The sequence below is a fragment of the Benincasa hispida genome, chromosome 6, assembly GCF_009727055.1.
Source record: "Benincasa hispida cultivar B227 chromosome 6, ASM972705v1, whole genome shotgun sequence".
NCBI classification, from domain to species: domain Eukaryota; kingdom Viridiplantae; phylum Streptophyta; class Magnoliopsida; order Cucurbitales; family Cucurbitaceae; genus Benincasa; species Benincasa hispida.
The window spans coordinates 10,888,871-10,909,274 of record NC_052354.1 but is presented as its reverse complement, the minus strand read 5'-3'; the positions used below and the strand labels follow the sequence as shown (position 1 = coordinate 10,909,274).

The 20,404-nt window shown below is 31.4% G+C and overlaps 3 protein-coding genes across 5 annotated transcripts; 1 reads left to right on the top strand and 2 right to left on the bottom strand.

The window, feature by feature from the left end:
* Positions 1-6,070: 6,070 nt before the first annotated feature.
* On the top strand, positions 6,071-7,333 carry LOC120079044 (peroxidase 31-like). Its single transcript, XM_039033228.1, is given in 3 exon segments — positions 6,071-6,255; positions 6,258-6,320; positions 6,323-7,333. Coding segments are annotated over 3 exon segments (1,098 nt in total). The 5' UTR covers positions 6,071-6,216; the 3' UTR covers positions 7,319-7,333.
* Positions 7,334-7,560: 227 nt separating this feature from the next.
* LOC120079043 (U-box domain-containing protein 40) lies at positions 7,561-9,975 on the bottom strand. The gene has a single exon (XM_039033227.1). The coding sequence runs from the start codon at positions 9,490-9,492 to the stop codon at positions 7,837-7,839; it is 1,656 nt and encodes a 551-aa protein (XP_038889155.1). The 5' UTR covers positions 9,493-9,975; the 3' UTR covers positions 7,561-7,836.
* A 4,773-nt stretch (positions 9,976-14,748) lies between these two features.
* LOC120079045 (ankyrin repeat and SAM domain-containing protein 6-like) lies at positions 14,749-18,933 on the bottom strand. 3 transcript variants are annotated; one of them, XM_039033230.1, is made up of 8 exons: positions 18,635-18,933; positions 18,387-18,523; positions 17,895-17,944; positions 17,263-17,795; positions 17,039-17,119; positions 16,739-16,801; positions 15,580-15,706; positions 14,749-15,206 (listed from the first exon to the last, which is right to left on the bottom strand). In XM_039033230.1, the coding sequence occupies exons 1-7, from the start codon at positions 18,677-18,679 to the stop codon at positions 15,623-15,625; spliced, it is 993 nt and encodes a 330-aa protein (XP_038889158.1). In that variant the 5' UTR covers positions 18,680-18,933; the 3' UTR covers positions 14,749-15,206; positions 15,580-15,622. The 3 variants fall into 3 exon arrangements, with proteins under 3 accessions (XP_038889158.1, XP_038889159.1, XP_038889157.1); XM_039033231.1 differs by having other exon boundaries at positions 15,588-15,706; XM_039033229.1 differs by lacking the exon at positions 14,749-15,206 and having other exon boundaries at positions 15,413-15,706; positions 18,635-18,932.
* Positions 18,934-20,404: the final 1,471 nt, after the last annotated feature.

The window sequence follows — 20,404 nt, the reverse complement described above, 5'->3', positions numbered from 1 at the left end:
TTATTATTTTTTAATAAAAAGTAATTTATGGAGAATTAATTATCATTTCATTAGAACATATAATCATCACTATTATTTATAAGAGTTATGTGATTATTTTTTATTATCCGTTCATTATGAATATATCATATTTACTAAATATTTTTTAGTATTCTTTATAATATATCATTTTTTTATCTCATTTCTTCACTTTTTATACAACATATTTTTTATATTATTTAATTAAAGTAAAATTACTTAATGTTGAGCTTAATCAATAACAAAAATGATTAAGTGTTAGATTATAAAGAAGTATGACTTCATTAATGCATTAATATGGTGAATTATAATTATAAAATTATTAAAATATTGATTAGTTATAATTAAAATTGAATAATTATAATTATAATTATAATATTCAAATATTTATAATTAAAATTATTATTGATTTGTAATTAATTGATTTTTTTATTGATATATTGAACATTATTTATTCTTTAAATTATTAATCTATTACCATTATAATAAGATTTTCGTGCTTAATTTCATAAATTAAACAAAAACACAATTTTTGTTGATTTCCAGATATCCTATTTCCAGACATCTTATTCCTAGACATCAAGAAATCATTAAACCAAGTGACCCCTAAATATCAAAATTTAATTCGAACAAACAATGTCTCACTAAATCTCATTCTCACTTTAAGAATAAAAGAGAGTTGTGTTTGTGAGGGGACAAACGTCCATCAATTTATTATTATTGTTAAATGTTTCATGTGGATTGATTCACATTTTAGAAATAAAACATGAATTAAACCCTATGAGCGGTGTAAGCACTTCAAAAGAATATAAAAATCCAATTGAAATTTTATTCAGAGAATTCAAATTAAAGAAATTTGAAATATTTTGAAAATAAAACTTGAATGAAATTGAAACTAAATTGACAAACGTGAATTAGAACCAAGTTAAAATCAATTTATAACAATATTAAATTAAAGTTATAACTAAGACGTTTTAGAAATTCAAAATTGAAATGATTCGAAATTCATTTAAATCCAATCGAATGTTATTTAGAGAATTCAAATTGAAACAAATTTGAAATATTTTAGAAATTAAACTTAAATAAAATTGAAATTCAACTAACAAACTTAAATTAAATCGATTTGAAATTCATTTATGAAAATTATGAACTATAAGTTGATATGAAAGTATTTTTTTAAAAAAAATAATTCAAATTGAGCAAATTTAAAAAAGAAATCATTAAAACAAAATAAAGGCTTGACATTATATTAATATTGGGATTCTTTCAGAACTCCCAAGCTAGGACAATTTAATTAAATTTATTCTAAAGTCAACAAAGAAACGAAATTGAAATTCTACTTAAAATCTCAATCAATATCTATTGAACTTAAATTAAATAAATTCTTTTATAAATTTTAAAAGAAATGAAATTGAAGTTTTAATATAGAAATTTTGAAATTAAACTAAATTAGAACAAAAAGAATCCAAATCAAAGATAAACTAGATTTTATTTTGAAATTTCGAAAGATAAATCAAATTGAGATTCTTTTGCAAAAATAAAATAAACTAAATAAAAACATTTGGAATTTAATTTAAAAAGGAAAAGATCAATAAAAATGGAATTGAGAATTGAAAAAAAAAATCAATGGTCAAATAATAAAAAAAAGGGAATAAAGCAAAAATAAAGTGAGTAGATCAACCGATCAATCCAATTCAATCCGTGCGATTTTGAGTTTACGTAATGTAACCCAAACCAATCCGAATTTATTATTAACTTTAAAATATATTTTTTTATTATTTACAATATAATTATTTATACATATATTGACTTTAATTTTATTTAATTTCAATATATTTTTTAATAATTTATTCTTCAACAATTTTTAAGAGTAGTTTCTCTAGAAAGAAATTTTTCACCATATAAATTAAATTTGAGTTGTTAATCTTAATTTAATAAAATAAATGACTCGATTAACTTGAACCAATCCATCCAAATATTTAATAAAGATTATTTGAATTAAAAAAAATTATAATATGAACAATTGAGTTGAGTCAGTTTTTAATCCAACTCAACTCAATCCAATCCATCACTTTAAATTTACCAAATTTTAACTCCCAATTCCTCTTTCCTCTTTCCTTTTCTGGAATTCGGCAGAAGGTCGAATCCGCACGGTACAGGTCAGAAACTCGTGGGTTTCGTTAATGTTGAACGCCGCTTGCCGGAGGTCTCCAAAAATCGCCCGACGTACAGTGTGAAGTCGCCGAAAGATCGCTACTGCTCGTCTGTTCGATGGGTATTCGCCGGAATGGGTGTGTATGAGGTGTCCGAATCGATCTTCTTCATCGGAGTTTCTCAAATTCCTTCAAACTTTGATATATCCTCCCCTTTTTCTCATTTTCTCACTCAATGTGTACAAGAATTTTCCTTTATCTCTCTCCTCATTGTGTCAATATTTTTCTCCCCTTTACCATTTTGTAAGTTCGAAGCCATACTTGAAGTTGAGATTTTTAAAGAGGTTCAAACGAAAAAATGTGAAGGGAGGAAGGAGGTTGAAAAAAAGGAGAGAATTGAGGAAGGGAAAGAATAATGTTGGAGAGAAAAAAGAAAAAGAAAAAAATAACAATTAAGTAAATAAATAAAATAACATAATAATAATAATAATAAACATAAATTAGAAACTAATAATAATAAGAAGATGAAAAAAATAAATAAAAAAGAAATAATAATAATAAGATAAATAAAACAAGTAAAATAACAAAAAAGAAGATAGAAGAAAGTTAATAGAATAAAACAAATAGAAAATAAAATAATAAAATAATAATAATAAGGATAAGGATAAAAATGGTAGATATGCCAATAACAAAATTAAAATAATAAAACAAGTAAATAAATAACTAACTAATGCAAACCTAATAAATAAATAAAATTAAAATTAAACTTAGGAAGAAATTGAATTAAATTAAAATAAAGAAAAATAAAATAGAATAAGTAATAAGTACTTTGAAATAAAGAAAAAAAAGAAAAAGAAATATTAAATAAAAATATTGGACCAAATCTATAAATATCTTAACCTTAGACAAATTTTATCTTAAGCACACGAAATTTAAGAAAGAGAAAAACAGTATATGCATGAACAGTTTAAATCAAAACAAGTTTAATCTCCTATCATCCACAAACTCAAGAACGATTTAAATTATTCTATGAAAGGTAAAATTGGTTGAATAACTATAAAAATTGACATTAGTAAAGCTTATGATCGAATGTAGTGAGTTTTCTCTTCCGAGATGTGATGCTTAGCTTAGGTTTCATTTACGATTGGATCTTTTGGTGATGCGGTGTGTAGATATCGTCAAATTTGAAGTTCTTCTCAATGGAGTTCCTAAGGAAAGGTTCGTTCTTTCTAAAGGACTGAGGCAAAGGGGTCTTCTTTCCCCTTACCTTTTTATATTGTGTGCTGAGAGTTTGTTTCTCTTGTATTTCTGGAATTCAAATAAAGGCTTCTTAAATCCATATTAAAATAATTTGCATCCCAAACATATATTATGATAATCGCATAGTCTATAATAATTTTATACTATCATAACTAATTCTACGCTCTAAACAACCTCTAAATTTTTACCGATGTTTTATAACATTAGCTTATAGAAAGAAAAAACTAAAATTTATGGAGTTATATATACTAAGTGGGACCAAGATTGTAACATCACATATAAATGCAATATGAGACTCAAAGACAATGAATGACATGTTTTGTGAAATCATTTTGAAGTGTGGTAAGGTTTGTCCACTTGTCTAACCCCAAATTCAGAGATCCTTAAGGTGACGTTTGGGGCAATAATCTATTCTATATTTGGGACATCAAATATGTTAGCAGTGTTTACAACCATTTATAACTTACAATTAAGTATATCAAATGATATTTCAAAACCCGCTTTGCTACCGTGTTTACTATTTCTCATTCAATCTCTATTTTCTTCTTTGCTACACTATTTACTAGTTTTTACTCAAAAAAAAAAAAAAAAAAGTTCGCACCCAAAACATAAACTATTATAACCATGACTAAAATAGTCTACACTCTGAACACAAACTATGACTATAGTAACGTAATAACCAACTCAATGCCCCAAATGTCCCCTAAGAATGTTGTCTAAAAAGGCTTCCATTGGCGGATGACTAAAGTGAGTTTTTACCTATTTCATGAAAGGAGTAATGGGTAAATCGAACTAACTGTCACCGTACTGTCATCTCAACATTCCTCATGTTTACACTACCAACAATATGTATCAGGCAATGAACCTTATAAATAGGTCAATGACACTATTTCACGAGATATGCAAAATTACATACTTAATTGCACTGAACACTTCAATTGCTAACTTAAGCATCAAAATATGTGGCTCACTAGATCGGTGCAATTTCTTTTGCATGTTAGCTCATCAACATCCAAAAACTCCCAAACAACCCGCCGTGGTTCATGCAACAACATTTTTTAATAATAATTTCTTAATTAAACCCTTCATTTTAAAAATTCCAGTGCTTGCATTTCTAGCATTTAATTTATTTAGATTGCAATAACGACATCCATATATATTTAATGAACTAGTGATCAAGAGTACTCATAGGAATATAGGTGTGTCTTAATAGCTTTTTTTATTTTAATTTTTATAGGCTGCAGCCCACATTTGTAGTATTAATTTGTTTTAAAAGAAACTAAAATTTTACTTTGGCCAATTAATTGAATACTTCATTGAATTATCCTAGTATTACTTTATTTCTTTTTATAGATTTAGTTGTCTCTTGTGACAAACATAAGACAAATTGCATAAGCATATCCATCAAGAAATTTCTAACTCCATCAAATTTTATTTTTATTTTGTCTAAATCTAAATTCCATTTATTGTCTTCAAATTTTCGAATGATTTAATAAATTTGTATTTGGTGGGTTGATTTTCTAAAACAATAATACAATATTTAGAGTATCTTTTCTTTTGATGGTGTGATTCAAACAGAGAATTTTAAGATCATTATTTACAAGTTTTTAGGATCTTCAAAAATATAGATTACATATTATAAATTTATTTTCCTTTTTTTCTAGAAAGATAATTTTATATAGGAATCAAGTAAATAGTAGATATAACACAACGTAAAAAATAAAAAATAAAAAATAATAAAAAATAAAAAATAAAGTGAAAATTATAGATATATCAAAATTTAGATAATCGAGCGTATAATTGATAAACTTTGCTATATTTACATTTTTTTTAAAAAAATATTGTTACACATTTAGTCATTATCACTAAAAATGATATCCATCGCAATTATCCTAATATTATATTTCAAAATTAAGCTTTTATCCATTACTTTATTTTGGTTTTCATTTTACAAATACGGAAAATAAAAATACAAATATATGCCCACTTTGTTATAAACATACTAATTATAGATGAGTTATTTTTAAATTAAACACGTGAAAATATATTTCAAATACATCTTCAATAAAGAATCAGTCATGTTGAACTAAAATATATGGGAAATTTTAAAAAATAACCCTCAAATGTTATATTTTGTAATGACTATCACTCTTTTAAAAAATTTGTTGAAATAGCTTCTCTCCATCCTTCCCAACCTAGACCGACTATCGATATTTGAATAAAAGATTAATTTTTTTTTTATCTTAAATTCAAACTATCGATTGCCCAACATCTACCTTGTATCATGTTTTTTCAAATATTATGTAATCTTTGCAAATCCTATGCAATTTATGAAATCTTTCAAATCTTACCCAAATATATGTTTGCACAATTATCTAAATTTCTAAATGGATTTTAATTTGTGGTGTGATTTTTAAATTTTAAGAAAAGCATGCATGACTCTGAGGAGAAACTCAAAAGTTGATAGAATTTTCTAAAAGTATGCAGGTTGCGAAGGATGGAAAAATATAAACGAGTAAAAAATTATCCGTTATATATAAGCTCAAGTTTGACATGAAGGATAAATAAAATAAAAAAACATAATTTAGATATTTTTGAAAATAGGTGGTGTTTTTATAAAATTTATTAGAAATATCCATGGACATATTTAAACGAGGGCGTTAAAAAGGTATATTTAATAGCCGTTTTGGTAGGGATAAAGGATAAGTTGAAAATTTCACCATAGAATGAGCTCAGAGTTTTTGGCTGGATTCACCTGCTCCACCACGCCGTCGGCAACCTTCCTATGGCCGCAAATATCAAAATCCTTCCGATTGTGGGTCCCTTCTCTTCCCATCTTCTTCTTCACTTGATCTTCACTTTGCCATTTTTCTCAATTCTCATTCTCTCTTTCTCTCATCCCCATGGAGTTTCTCTTCTTCTTCTTCCTCCTCCTCCTCCTCTCTGTTTTCTCTCATTCCTCCTCCTCCGCCGCCGATCTCTCTGCCGACTACTACCGGAATTCCTGCCCTGCATTTTCTCAAATCATCCGCGACACTGTCACCAACAAGCAAATCACCACCCCCACCACCGCCGCCGCCACTCTCCGCCTCTTCTTCCACGACTGTCTCCCCAACGGCTGCGATGCCTCCATCCTCATCTCCTCCACCCCCTTCAACGTCGCTGAGCGCAATGCCGACATCAACCTCTCCCTCCCCGGTGACGCCTTCGACCTTATCGTCCGGGCTAAAACCGCCCTCGAACTCTCCTGCCCCAACACCGTCTCCTGCGCTGACATCCTCGCCGCCGCTACTCGCGACCTCCTCACCATGGTTGGCGGCCCTTACTACACTGTCTTCCTCGGCCGCAAAGACGCCAAAGTTTCCAAAGCCTCCGCTATTGAAGGTACGCTCCCTAGACCTACAATGTCGGTCTCTGAGATCATCAGAATTTTCGCCTCCAGAGGATTTTCCGTTCAGGAAATGGTGGCGTTAAACGGCGCTCATTCAATTGGCTTCTCGCATTGCAAGGAGTTTACATCTGGGATCTTCAATTACAGTAAATCCCCACCTTACGATAGCCATTACAACCCTCGATTCGCATTGGGGTTACAGAGAGCTTGCGCCGATTACCAGAAGAATCCAACTCTGTCGGTTTTTAACGATATAATGACGCCCAACAAATTCGACAATATGTATTTCAAGAATCTGCAAAAGGGGTTAGGACTTTTGAAGTCCGATGGTGGATTTTATAGCGATCCAAGAACGAGGCCGTGGGTGGAGAAATACGCTGCAGATGAGAGCGTGTTCTTCACTGCGTTTGCTCAAGCGATGGTGAAGCTGGGTGGCTATGGCGTCAAAGTGGGGAATGAAGGAGAAATCAGACGCAGGTGCGATGCTTTTAATTGATCAGAATTCGTATTTTATTCGAATTTCGATTATATATATATATATAAATATAAACCCTTTTTTCATTGTTCTTATAAGATATGATTGATTTGTTGTATTGAATCTATGGAATATGGATAGAAATTTATAGGGGGAGAAAGAAAATGGCCTCATTGCTCTGTTTTCTCTTGATCTTATTGTAATCATTGAAATGAAAGTAAAGAAACTCAGGAATTATAATAGAGGGAAATGCGATTTTTCTGTGGTAAAGATGAAGATTGTAATGAATCACAATACACAAATTACAGAAATTACACAATACAAAATTTTGAGGTCGCTTCTTTAGAAGGCTTTTATTTGGCATCTTCACCAGGAAAAGAGAAAAAAGGAAACAGATGAAGATGAAGATGAAGGAAAAAAACAGAGTTAAAAATCAAATCAAATCAAAAGGGGTTTGTTGTTCACTAATATTCACAACCCAAATGATAAACGAAAAAGAAAAAAAAAATCCCAAGTTTACAGATTCAAATGAGTTCTATTCAGAACTCAGACGAGTTTGCGGTGGATCTGTCCATTCCAGCACCCAGTCGACACCGAGTTCGGCTGCCGAAACAACCTGAGTCGAGCAATTCCTCCCAATTCACGTCCTCAGCTTCCTCATCTCTGGCTTTCATATACTCAATGATTCTCTTCACCTTCTCTTTTGATCTCTCAGTTCCATTTTTCTCGATCGCCATGAAAACATCCATTGCTCCGGCGGTTTTTGCCAGACCTTTGAACCTCAAACCGCCGTAACTCAGTCCAAACAGAACCGCCACACAACTCTCCCGAGTCGATTCAGAGTCTAACTCGTTCTCCCTCAACATCCCCACCAAACACTCCACCGCACCAGAGTCCAATAACGCCGCCCGGCCCTCAAAACAAGCTGCTATGTTACACAAAATCAGCAAAATACAGCCGGCCATGTGGCGGGATTTCACCATCCCGAGAAAAACCGGCACCGACCCAAGTTTCACAAGCTTCGAACGGTTGCTCTGAACGTGTGATAAGTGGTAAAGAGCAAGAGCTGAGTCGTGCCGAGTTTGCTCCGAGTCGGATACCAACAGCCGTATCAATGGTGGCAGAGCACCCAATACGCCGATTGCCGTCTTGTTGTCGTCCTCGAGAGCTAAGCTGAAAATGGCGCCGGCAGCATGTTCCTGAACCTCCGGCGATCCCCCTTTCAGAACATCGATCAAATTAGGGAGAATCCCCGACCGTACGATCTTGACCTTGTTCACATTCTCTAAAGATAGATTTACAAGCGCTGCAACTGCATTCACTTGAACGCCAGTGTACCTTGAGACGATGAGAGATCGCAGAGCGGAGAGAACCAAAGGAGAACAGAGATGAACCCTGCTGTCCTCTCGAGTTCTTGTGATTTTTCTCAGCGTAGTCACAGCCTCTTCAATCTCAATAACCTGAGAACTTTTAAGCTTCGCTATGATCTCTTCTTCTTCAGGCAAGTTCAGAGTACCAATGATCTCGACGTCAGAGGAAGAAGACGAAGAACAGCAACTCGGCCGAGTCGTAAGAGGAAGAGGCAGAGTAGGAACGGCGGCGCTTACAGATTCATCGGAGCTCGAGTGGAAATGAGAGCTCCGACGAGTGACTTCAGTGGCGGCATGGTTGAATCGGACCACAGGATTCTCAGCAATCCCTTGAATCAATTCCTCATCGCTTTTACTGTGAGCCGCCATGAATTTTCGAACGAGCTTTTCAGCAGAGGAGAAATCGAGCGGTTTAGGAGGTTCAGAAGAGGAATTTTTACACCAATTGAAAATGGCGGATTTAAGAGCCAGATTTGGGATAACAGAGGAGAAATCCGGTTTCGAACCATCTAACAAAGTCGGATTCAACCCTAAATCTTTACAAACCTGAACACAAGCAGCTTCAAAAGTATGACCAGAGGAGACAATTACAGGGTCCGCCATTAAAGACCCAGTAATCGGACAAAGCAATTCTTTGGGTATTTCCTTCAATTGGGGTTTGGACGGAAATGGGGAAGAAGAAGACCGACTGAAAATCCGCCATTTCCGTCGAGGACTATTAGTTATCTCCGAAACTGCAACAGATGGAGAATCCTTCTCCAAAACCCAGTTGGGTTTAATATGTCTATGAACCATAAACTTCATCAAACCCTCCTGAAACTCCATTTTCGAATCTCAGATTCAGAATTCAAAGAGGAAAAAAAACCCTTTTAAGAAGAAAAAGGATGTCAATCAAAGGGCTCCATGAATTGTTGTTGAAGCTCCATGATTTGTGCAGAGAAAGGAAGTCCGGTAAGGTAAGAGCGGCTGAGAAAGCTGAAGAAGAGCGGTGTACAGTGGACTGAGTCCGTGGAGGGCTCAACAGAATCGAATCAAAGAGAGAAGAAGGGAGAGAGAGATTTTGGGGTTTGAGAATATCAGCGGAATCGAGAAAGAGTAAAGTTAAGTAAATCCCAAGTAAGTGTAGAAGAAAAATCTGAGTGTTTTGGGATAAAATAGAATATGCTAATGCCAATCCCCATTGGTTAATTAACTTTCAATACTCTGCCATGGAAGAAGCTCCAATTTAATGTTTTATGTTCACATATTTTTTTAAATGATTTACGACCATATGATTTTGACTTTTGTGGAATAAGCCTAAAGAATATTGATTGCTCTATTTTTTTTCTTCAAAAAGGGGGATATTTTGAGCAATTCAAATGCAATATATACATACATATATATATATATATCTTTTTAGTAAATATCGAAATTTAATATGGTTAGAGATAATGGTTTATTATAAGGTTTTGGGACTAAAAATAGGTTGGATATATTTTTTCTCGAAAGAAAAAAAGTTATTTAAGTTTGGGTTAGATTGAACTAAATATATATATGATTTGCTTAGATTTATGTGTTGAATGACAAATTTGCCTTTTTTTTCCCTTAGAAAAATTGGTTTAGATTTACATTAGATCAAATCATAAGTTTAGTGGTATACGAGGATAAGTTGGTCATATCATGAAATTTTTACATTTGATCAAAATCATATTTTTATGATTAAATATTTTAATTCTGTGTCAAATTCTAAAAATAAATAACAATTTTTATAAAAAATACTTTTTTCACTTTTCGAAACTCTCTAGATTTTAAAAACACTATACATGTAGACAACGAAACAAATAAATCAATAGATGAAAGTTTTATTCAAAAAAAAAAAAAAAAAACAAATGATTACGAATGAGGTTTTAAGTTTTGAGTTTTATGTTTACTTGGTCCCTAAATTTTCAATTTTATTTTTAATAGTTTTTTTTACCTATTCGATATATATTTTTTAAAATCTATTGATCGTACACGATATTCAAACCTTAAGGTTTATAAAATTTAAATACATATCTAATAGATCGATTGATTATTTTAACAGTTTGAATATATTAAGGTTATATATTAGACACAAAATTAAAAGTTTAAAAACTTATTAAACATTTTTAAAGTTAGATAACTATAAGACACGAAGTTTAAAAATTTAAAAACTTACTAGAGTTCGTAAACCAAATAGATATAAACCTAAAAATTCAAGGATTAAAATGTAACTCAACTTTTTTCACAATGATGTGGAATTATATTTATATGGAAGTTGATTTATTCAAATCTGTGATATTAATTTACTATCTATAGTATTGTTCCCAATAATTTGATTGTATAGCTACTTATAAGAGCTAAATTGATAGCCACAAAACAAAAATCTTAAATAAAAAAAAAACTATTTATTATCCAAAGTTGCCATATGAGAAGTAGCCTTCCATTATTTCCATGGCATGGCCACACTACCTAAGAATAGTAAAACTTTGAGAAACAATAAAATGAGAGAGAGTTACATTAAAGGTCCCAATCTTTAACCAATTATAAAATTTAAAGTTTCAAAATAGTAAGCTAAAACCAAAACCTTTGTCAAACATATCCTTAATTAAACTACTTGATTGAAATATATTAAAAACATATGAAAATCAAATAACTAAGATCTTATTTGGTAACTATTTTGTTTTTTGTTTTTGTTTTTAAAAAATTAAACTTATAGACACTACGTCCACCTCCAAATTTCTTCATTTGTTATATATATTTTACTAATGGTTTAAAAAACCAAGCCAAAATTTAAAAATTGAAAGAAGTAGCTTTTAAAAATTTGTTTTGTTTTTAAAATTTGGCTAAGAATTCAACCATTGTACTTGAAAAGATGCAAATCACGATAAGAAATTGTGAGGAAATAGGCTCAATTTTCGGGAAAAAAAACGAAATGGTTACAAAAACAACTTAAATTAAATGGCATTTTCTTATACATTTGTAAAATTGAATATATATATCAAGATAAATCATCTAGTGACTTGAGGCATTATAAAGCAATAATTTAGAAAGGAAAAAAAAAGTGGTTGGATTGAAGGAAAAATCACACTCAATTCATAGCCAATGGGTTTTGATTTCATATACATTTTTCCTTTGGTTTTGTAATGGAAATCACAATGTAAAAGAAAAGAAAAGAAAAGAAAAGAAATTGGTAAAACTCTTTAATTTTCTTTTTGGAATTAAATCCGTGAAGCAACAGAGAAAATTTAGAGGGTTTAGTGATGACGTGGCAGTTTATAATTTGCTAAATTAGACCCTTTTGCATGGAAACAGATGTAAAGGCTTAATTAATGTTGCTTACTTTGCCCAACTTTAATGCTTAAAAGTGGAAAAGCTTGTTAATATTCTCCATTTTCCTTCCTTTGTTTTTCTTTTTTCTTTTATCATTATCATTAAATTATTAATTTAGCTATTATGATAAATTATTATTATTATTTTTATTTGTGTGGAGTAAGTGGGTGGGATAACTTTTTTTTTTTTTTTTTTTTTTTTTTTTTTTTTTTTTTGGAATTGTGGACTGAAAGAAGGCTAACATAACTTTAGCAATGTTATTGGATGCTTAATTGTTAAGAGTGTGAAGCAATTGAGGAGTGAGTTGATTTTAAATGTGAGGTCTAGCCTGGACAATCTCTCCCTTTCTTTTCTAAAAGTGATTTTGATTCCACCTTTCTCTCTTCCATGCTTTCTTTTTCCTTCTTCTTCTCTTTCTTTCTCTGGGGTTTGAACAAAGGGCAAATTAGTAATAATCATGAAAAGCTCCTTCATTTTTGGTTGTAAATTGTCATTAATTCCTTTTACCAAGGTTATTGTTTTAACTCTCCTTTATGACCCATGCCTTTCAATCTATTAAAATAATTACTAAAATTATAACCCATCGTGGTTTGACTTAATAGTAAATAAAAGATATTGAATTTGATAAATGGTTAAAAGGGAAGGAGTTCAATTCATGGTATTCACCTACTTATTTAATATTCTATGAGTTTTCTTGATACCTAAATATTGTAGGATCAAGTTATCTCGTAAGATTAGTCAAGGTACATGTAAACTAACTTAGAGACTAACAAATGTAAACAAAGAAATTACTTAAATTATAAGTTTAGTTTCCCAATTTTTAAGCTTGTGTCTAATCTTTAATTTTTTTTTTTTTAAAAAAGTGACATAATCATATACTTAAAATTTTGTGTCCAATAGATCATTTTTTTTATTGTCTAATAGATCAGACATATTTTACTATATATTTGGGTCTTTTAAGTGTAACTAATCTCACGAGACAATTCATCTGACCTTATAATATTCAGGTGTCAAGAAAACTCATAGGATATTAAATCTTAGATAGATGACCACCATAGATTGAACCCATGACCTCTTAGCCCTTTATCAAAAGGATGATTTGAACATTGGACATTTTTCAAAATCTTGAAAACTCTTTTAATACAAATTTGAAAGTCCAAAGGCTAAACTTGTAACTTATCCCACAATGTTCCATTAAGAAAAACATTGATTTTTAGACACCACGACACTAGTTAAATATGTTGAACACTATAGTTTTAGTAATTTTTTTAGACCATATGTGGAGTAGGGAATTGAACCTCTAAGTTCTAACCTTGAAGTTGTCTATCGAACTATGCTCAATTTGACTAATTTTGGTAAAGTTAACTATCAACTAAGCTTTTTCACCTCTAGAGAAATCCAGGTAAAAAACAAGAAAAGAAACCCCATAGAAAACTCAATACCATTCGACCTCCAACCAATTGCCTTTATTTATAAGAAATTTGAGAAAATAATAAAATTTGTGCTACAGTCTTCCATTAACATTAATAAAATGATAGAAAACTAGTTGACAGTCAATTCGAACTGTAAAGAAGATTAAGAACATTGGCCACAAAACTCTTCTCTTCCTAACCCTAATTCTAATCTCAATTATGTTTTTAACTTTACAAAAGTGGTTCTTTTGTGCTTTACAAAGTGGCACATTACTTTTTGTTTGGCTGTTTCCTAAGTTTACTCAAACAGGTGTGATTTGGCCCTCCCCTTTGAGATCCCAAACCAAAAAGTCTACCTTTGGTTATTTTGCGTTTTATATTATTATCATGTAAGGCATTTATTCACCCTTTTCTCTTTTTACATTTTTTTTTCATATTTTCTTAAATAAATATTACCCTAACAAGCATCGAATTAATATCAAATAATGAAAGTTAAAAAACAACAGTTAGCAAACTAATTTGAATTTAATGATTGTGTGCTAAACCCTAAACCTAACCGCTAACTTACCAAAACAAAATTGTAATTAAATTACAAATTTGCATAAAATTAGAATTTAGTAATCTAGTCATTATTGGTTTGATAAAACCTCATAAATAGTCTATACGACTCAATATCATAAAATACTCAAAAATAATCTCTAATGTAAGGAATATTTACGTGCTAAATTCTTTCTTCAAACTATGAGGATCAAATTTAGAATTTAACCTAAAATGATCTTTTCAAAAGTGATCCCATCAATTCAGGTCAATAGGCTCCCTAAAATAACAAAAAAAAGTCAGATAGTCCTTTTCTTTCTTTTCTTTTTCCTTTTTTTTTTTTTTGTTGTGGAAAAAGATAATTTTACCTAATATCTTTAAAAACGAATGACCAGAATCGTTCGTCTCGAAAACAACCAAAAAATTGAAATAAAATTTCAAACCAAAGTGGAATAACCAAACAAAATTTATAAAAACCACCATATTTCTCCACCAAATCCGGCAATAAACCGACCTTAAGGAAGGTAGTTTTAAAAAACATACAATAATGATCAATTTTGATAGCGCAATTAACCAAAAATTCAACATTTACTATGATGCAAGATTAGATTTAATAGGTAAAGGTTAGTACCTTTTAACTGTTAGCTTCTCATTCTTCTGAAAGCCAAAGAAAATAGTCCACACGCTTCTCTTCTCCCTAAGCAATAAATAATACAACCCATTTTGGCTTTATTTTCAATAAAGATTTTCATGAAGGCATGAATGGAAAGTGTAAAAGTAAACAATTTAAAAGAAATAGACAGACTTTCTCAGAGGTCTCTATCATTGATGTCGAGGAATCTGATTCTCTAATTCCATTATGGTCCAACATTACTTTTTTGGAGATTTTGAAAGAATAAATACAAATCAAGTTCACATTAAGAGAGAGAGAAGGAAACCTTCACCAGCTACCCATGTTGCTTTGTTATAGAAAATTCCCCTGTTTTCTTCAGATGAGAGTGGAAGCAGCCACCAAAGATCGCCAGAAGCGTACACTAAAACCGGTTGATCTTCTTGATCTCCTCGTATTCAGAAGTTAATAAAGCATGGGCAGTAGCCATTGATGCAAACAAGCAAAGCTATATGAAGTACCATTTTGACTTGCAAGTCAGATGGTGAGGCCAGGCACACTTCCCTTCTTCCACAATGCTATAGTAGCACGAGTAGCATCAAAAGAGTCATACTGATTGTTTAATTTGTTTTCTTAACCTGTTCTGCTTCCTGCATGGAATGTGAGAGAAGGGACAAGCACATGAAGTCTAACCTTAAGGTTCAAGCATATCGATGTTAGTTTGAATGTAGCATATGACATCCATTTGTGTATGAAATTCTCATGATGAAATCTTACATATATGAATTGGAGCTATTGACTCCATTCCCAACAAGTAAATTGTTCAAAGTTTTATTCATGCATGCTAAGAACAGCATTGGTGAGGCAGAGGTCAAAGTATGCACTATAAACAACTGATTCTACTGCTTAATTTATCCTCAAACTGTTTATACATACAAATAAAACATCCCAAGAAGGGGCTCTAACATATAAATGGAATAAGTTATCAAGCATAAAATCAAATTTAGTAATCCAGATCAATACATCCATACACATTTCGGAAGATAGACATAAGAACTGCAAAACTCTATGCTCGAGCCATTGAGAGTGATGATGGCAGTGGCTGCTTAGAACGGGGCAACAAGGCGAGAAGAATCTTTTTCCTTGGGCCCTGTTAATTAAGAATCACAGGTCCAGCTCAATAAATTTTCTATGGATACATCAATATATATATTAAGAAAAAATTAAAAACAATAATAATAATAAGAAGATACTCAGAGAGAGAAATGAAAGAATATACAAGAACATACAAAAACAAGCTCCAATTGTAAAAAGAGTCCAATCTTAACTGAAAAAAATGACTTCAATCCAAAAGAACAAGATGAAGCTCATGATTACAAAATGGCCAAATGGATACATCAGCTTGGATGATATTGATATTGAAACTCCAAGTCAAATTCTTTAATAGGCTAGTTAGCAAAGTGGCAACTACTACATCTACAGTACTTTTTATCAAATGATTTGATAGTTGCATATAACACATGCCTTATGGCACACGCTTCTTTGGCAATACTAATCAATCTGATGAATAACAATGCCACAGGTGAACAACATTTAGATAACCAATATAACATAGAAGCCAAATTGAGACTATGGTATTACTGATGCTAGTTAGGGGATATTCGTTTTTAGGCTTGCATGAGAACAATCTATCCAGAAATGAGATGTTTGTATTTGGTGGCATAATGATACTGTACTAGTTAATTCGAATTCCAATAGTTATGAACTGAAACTAATTTACGAGCCCTATCTATCTCACAACCATTCCCATTAAAAACAAGGAACGCAGATAAAATATACTCTAGAAATATTGGTAAGTCTTTATAAAATTATGACACTTAAGAAGCTCATGGAACATTCAACATTAGAATCCATCCAGGACATTTTGATTGAATCCTAAGGTCACTCACTCACAAGCCCAACCCAAAACTTTGTCGACTGGATCTTCATTGTATGACACACGAATCCTAAGGTCATTCTCTATTTATTTTTTAAAATAAGAAACCTAGCTCTGTTGAAAGATAGGTTTATCAAAATTACAGTGAGGCAAGTACGTCATGCAGGAGTGAAAGCAAGTTTGCAACCCAAAAATGTATTTCAATTAGAGCTAGACAATCGTAGAAGGCCAGGGAAATGAAAGTACCATCGGTATCCCCAACTCTTTAAGATCCTTGTCTCCCATCTGTCTCAAAGCTGTCATATCAATCTGCCAGATATAATTTACAAAAAGAATCTAAATTCATATACCACATATTAAAAGGCCATAGACAATCGCCATCATATCTCAGCTAAGCCACAAGGAACTTCATACATAACATTCACATGGAAAAATAAAAAGCCCGGTGGTTGTGTGCAAGAATTTACATCTTAAAATGGATTTTTCCAGTAAGATACATACATTAAACACCCTTAGACAAATAAAATAAAAGCTGAGATAACTTACTTCTTCTGCCTGAAAGTGAATGGCATATTTCCCCAAACCAAGCGAATTCAACAAGCCAGCAACAGAAAGAGGAACCTCTCCCTGCACAACGATCATTAATGAGATTTAGCAACAGAAGGCTCGATTTGGTGTCTAAGATGAGCCAATCTATAAGATTGTAAAATCTAATAAATTGAATTGGCACACTAAATTAGAACAATAAGCTGAACATCTAAAAAGTATACCATTGGGGAACTTCTCTGCATGGTGCCACTTATTGCTGCGAGATCCTTAGCTGCCTTGCCAGACACAGGGAGGGCACCTTTCATTTTCACAGGTGCTGAGTCTACAGACCTGTAACTATCAACAATGCTGTTCCTAGAAAACCATTCATCTCTAGAACGATCTGTTTCTCTCATAAATGAGGTTCTCCTAAACTCATCATCGTATTTAGGAGGTGAATGCCCCTTGGAGCTTTTCATGATCCCATCTGGGGATCTAACTCTCATCCTGTCAACATATGAAACAGTACTTTTCCTCTGTGAATGTTCTAGGTATAGATCATCAGCACTTTCTCTGGAATGTGTTTGCCTTATAAGATTGCTCCCTCTAAATTCATGCCTACGATGTATTACATCTCCACTAGTTGAGAGCAGAGAATTTTTCGATAATTGATTGTGCAAGTCCATCCTGGAGTGTTCTTCCCCAATACCAATTTTCTTAGATTGATTTTTGCGCATAAGTTTCAAGCGAAGATCATTTTGACCAACTCTGTAGGCTTTATTTGAATAAGAACTGAAGTAACCACGAGCTCACAGAAAAACAATACATGTAAAAAAAGAAAATACAATAACACAAGTATAGAACAGGCTTGTACCGTTTTTTCTTTCGCCACTTGAACTCCAATGAAGACCGACTCCACGTTGCCTGCTAAGAGAATACCCAACTAAGGCATGGGACATTCAGAATACATATTCTAAAAACTTGCTAAAATTACTATACAAATGAGACATTCATAAAGACCAAAATATCCAATAAGTCATCATCATATGGAAACTACTTTTTTCGAATTGTTAAAGTTTTAGGGGCTCTTTAGCATGCAACAACAAGAAGGAGCAATGCCAACTTCACACAATAGACATAATGAAAGGAGTGCTATTATCTTAAAAGCTGCACTAAAATTGAGATCTATAAGAACATTGAAATCAAATTAGACTTGAAGAAATAAATAAATAGGGCAACAATCTCGTTCAATTTTCCGGTTGGAGTACGCCTATGAATGTAAGAAGAAATCAACTAGATAAACAAACACGCCTGGATCCCAATGCTGCTAATAATCAATAAAGAAAGAGAGAAAAAGAAAACAAACCGCTTATTTGTGGATGAAAACAAATCCTCTGCATTATCTGCTGATCTCTCAATATATCGTTTTCTTCTTGGCTCAGGTCCAGAATCAATATTCGATTGTGCGAAGTCTGAAGAAGAAGAACCTCCTCTTTTCACCACCTGAAAATGATTCGATAAACCGTAGCTCAATAATCGTCGAAAATTAAGCGAACGAGGCCCCAAAGAACAAAGTAAAGGAAGTCGTGAGTAGGTGCATAGGCATTGGATTACCTGACCAGAGCGGCCGAGAGTGATGGTGACTTGGGGCCTCGACATCTCCAGAAACGAAAACTCAGAAAGAATTGAGGGATCGAGCTATATAGGAACCACAAAAAGGAATGGAATAGAATGGAGAGGTGGAAAATTCATCAACAGAGATGCAATGAAACCCTAGAATAGATGAAGTAATAATCAAACTGTAAGGAGTTGGGAAAAAATGAAGAAGATGATGACGTGAGGGGAATCGTACGGTACGCGCCAAGGTTTGAGCAAATTGGCCGAGCCGCTCTGTGCTGGGCCGCAGCGCCTTGATCACATGTAATTTGTGCATATAACTTTTGGTTTTTTTTTTTTTTTTTTTTTTATAGGATTGTTATGTGAAAAACTATTTTTACATCCTATATTTCAATAATGTCTTTAAATTTTAATTTTTTCAATAAAGATTTTTTAATATTATTTTTGGATAAATTTATCCATTTTCATTGTTTTTATTCCTGATTTTTATATATATTTTTCTAATTTTAAAACTTTCTTAATGATTTTTTTTCATATTTTCAAATGGGATGAGAAAATACATTTATTTGTTGAGATTTTTTCTTTTATTTAATTTAATTGGAGAGAAGATACTTTTAATAATTTTTTTTTCTATTTTCATTGGTTTCACTTTTTTCATACAGATTCATGATTATTTAAAATATACCTCATAAAATTTTGTTAAGAATTGATTATTTAAAATATACCTCATAATATTTTATTAAGAATTTGAAAATATTCTAACAACTATATGAAATATACCATAGTATATAAATTCAATGCTTCCAACTAATAATAGTTAAGTTAACATTGGAATCTAATTTATTCCTTGAAATAAGAATGAAAAATAAAATAAATTTTAGAGTCGCCGGCAAATATCAGTTTATACTAATTTTGAAAATTGTATCAATTTAAACCCAAATTAAAAATGGTATCGATTTAAACTTTAAACTTTGAGGATTATATCAATTTAAACCCTAAATTTTCATAAATACACAATTTAAACCTTGAACTTTCATATAAGTATATCTAAATAAAACATAATGGAGGATTTAAGTTACAATTATGAAAGTTCAGAATTTAAATTGATACAATTATTAGTTTAAGGTTTAAATTAATACAATCCCCAAAGTTTAGGGTTTAAAAGAGTTTAAATTGATACATTCATAAAAGTTTAGGTTTAAATCGATATAATTATCAGTTTGTGATTTAAATTGATATAAATTCAAAAGTTCAAGATTTAATATATACCACTTGAAAAGTACAATCTAATTATTCTCTTCAAATGTAGAATTTTTTCAAATTTTCTCTCTCTTCAACCATATAATTTTCTTAAATTTATTCAACGTTACACATCACTTCAACTCAATGGTAATACACTCCTTTCTTTGAGACTTATTTCCTTGCAATCTTGTTATACTTAAAAAAAAGACATGCTTTGTATATATGTTTCATGCATATTTACTCTTTGTTGGTGCCACGGAAAAAAAAAAAAAAAAAAAAACTTTCTTCTTATTGTTTTATGTCCAATTTGGGACTATCTTTCTTCTTAATTGGAACCAGTTTTTTTTTTATCAATAATTACAAAAGTGAGAAATCAAATGAACTTTAAAATATCTATTTGTAAATTTAATAATCTAAACACATGAAAAAACAAGTCATAGTAGTGTATAAAATGTTACTAAGATACTCTCCGATAATTATTATCCATTTCGGATCTTTACATTTTAAAAAATCAGAGTCTAACTT

Bases quoted from the DNA above. Each gene is read 5' to 3' on its own strand.
- LOC120079043 (XM_039033227.1), bottom strand. From the start codon at position 9,492: ATGGAGTTTCAGGAGGGTTTGATGAAGTTTATGGTTCATAGACATATT.
- LOC120079045 (XM_039033230.1), bottom strand. From the start codon at position 18,679: ATGTCGAGGCCCCAAGTCACCATCACTCTCGGCCGCTCTGGTCAG. The intron at 18,524-18,634 runs GTAATCCAATGC...AATCATTTTCAG, and splicing joins CTCTCGGCCGCTCTGGTCAG to GTGGTGAAAAGAGGAGGTTC. The intron at 15,707-16,738 runs GTACTTTCATTT...CTTAATTAACAG, and splicing joins AAGAGTTGGGGATACCGATG to GGCCCAAGGAAAAAGATTCT.